The following is a 1,621-nucleotide window of genomic DNA, read 5'->3' as shown; positions in this document are numbered from 1 at the left end:
TTCTCAAGTCCTACCTCTTCTAAAGCCTTGTAAATAGTTTCATACATCATTTGCATTGTGTTATTCTGTAAATGAAAAAAAAAATTCTTAATGTATTAATCAATCCCACATCAATTTTCAATCTCTTTAATGAAATGAGGGTGTTGAATTTAACCTGCCAAAATAGAATTCTTTGGGTGGAAATACTTGTAGGAGCACCCTCTGGCCACATTGGGATGACGATATATGCTGAAAACCTCTCCATTGCTCTGATTTTGTTAGCAATCTTCAGAGCAATTTCCATAGGTATCAAATTGTTTGCACCTGGAAGTAAAAATGTATATATTTAATTTTCGTTGTTCATACATTATCGAGTAATTTAGGTACTAATTATTCGATACTCAATAAGATTTTCTTACCCAAGTCTTTGTATTTTGTCCAATTGTACGATGAACCAAGGAAGTACTGGTTTTCGATGTAAATGAAATGTTGGGCGCTACGAATTGCCTTGACATAAGCTGTATGTATGCTCATGTCTATCAGTAAATTCTTCCCACATACCAGGTTCTGTTTCAATGTCGCAAGCGTGTAACATCATTCATTAGCATCGTGTTATTGACGGCACTCTAACCGATGAAAATAGATTAAGAGCCGAATGTGTTTACCTTGTTTGGGGCCTCTTTTGGCTCATTAGGAAAACCTTTAACCGAATTGGAGTCGATTGAACGAAAAACCTAAAAAATTGCGATAAATTGGTTTGAAGTTAGAAGAACATAATACAGTTCAAAATATGGGAGTTGAGGGAAGAAAAACTCAATTTTATCATACCTGGACATGCCAAGTCTCTGGATCATCTAGCCTTTGGTTAGTAACCTCTTCTATTCCTAATATATCGGGTATTCTATCGAGTTTGAGCAAGTTATCGTCATGTGATGCTTTCAATTTCTGTACGCCATGGGGGTTTGACGCCTTTAACCAACGCTCCTCAAAATTAGTTAAGACATCATATGCAGCTGGACCATCAATTCGACAATGTAAATCGTGCCACGGCTCTCTTGGACAATCAATAGCAAGCCCCTTTTCCGTTACAACATACATGAATAAGCAAAAATTACTAGATGATATAAGTGTGAGGCGGATCACGTAAATCCACTTGGCACATGATCATTGGCCTTGTGTGCTTGGAAAGGATTGTGCTAGTTGATGTGTATTATGGACTATAGATTAAATCCATTGTGGACATTAAATCCATTGTGGGCAATTACCCTACTTCCTGTCTCTTTCATTGTACAATATTTGAATTTGAATTCAAATGGTTTTAACTCTACGATTATATGTGTGTTTATCTGTTTCACTTGGACTTGGAGAGTTGGGATACTAGATAAAAAAAAACATAGAGAGTAACTAAGTAGGAAAGGTTCATATATAGACGAAATCTTGGTTGCTTCCATATGTTTTTCTCTGTATATCCATTGACATTCCTATGGACAACGGTGCATTGAATCCGGTGTAGGACCAAGCTAAGTTCAATGTCACAATACACATTGATAGTGAGGTTGAAGAAGATTTGAGTCGATTAATTTGGATTTTGTACACTGACAGTTTGTTTTCCATATTGTAGTTTAACAAATCATTGTACACT

The 1,621-nt window shown here is 36.1% G+C and overlaps 1 protein-coding gene across 1 annotated transcript; it reads right to left on the bottom strand.

Annotated features, from left to right (window-relative positions):
• Positions 1 to 5: 5 nt before the first annotated feature.
• Positions 6 to 1,614, bottom strand: LOC111382299 (phospholipase D gamma 1-like; the record flags this gene model as incomplete). Its single annotated transcript, XM_023006219.1, has 5 exons — positions 808 to 1,614; positions 645 to 713; positions 399 to 546; positions 155 to 303; positions 6 to 65 (listed from the first exon to the last, which is right to left on the bottom strand). Coding segments are annotated over exons 1-5 (696 nt in total), but the record flags the coding sequence as incomplete, so codon positions are not given.
• Between the last annotated feature and the right edge of the window lie 7 nt (positions 1,615 to 1,621).

The sequence above is a fragment of the Olea europaea genome, unplaced genomic scaffold (assembly GCF_002742605.1).
Source record: "Olea europaea var. sylvestris unplaced genomic scaffold, O_europaea_v1 scaffold24697, whole genome shotgun sequence".
NCBI classification, from domain to species: domain Eukaryota; kingdom Viridiplantae; phylum Streptophyta; class Magnoliopsida; order Lamiales; family Oleaceae; genus Olea; species Olea europaea.
This window is presented reverse-complemented; position numbering and strand designations above follow the sequence as displayed.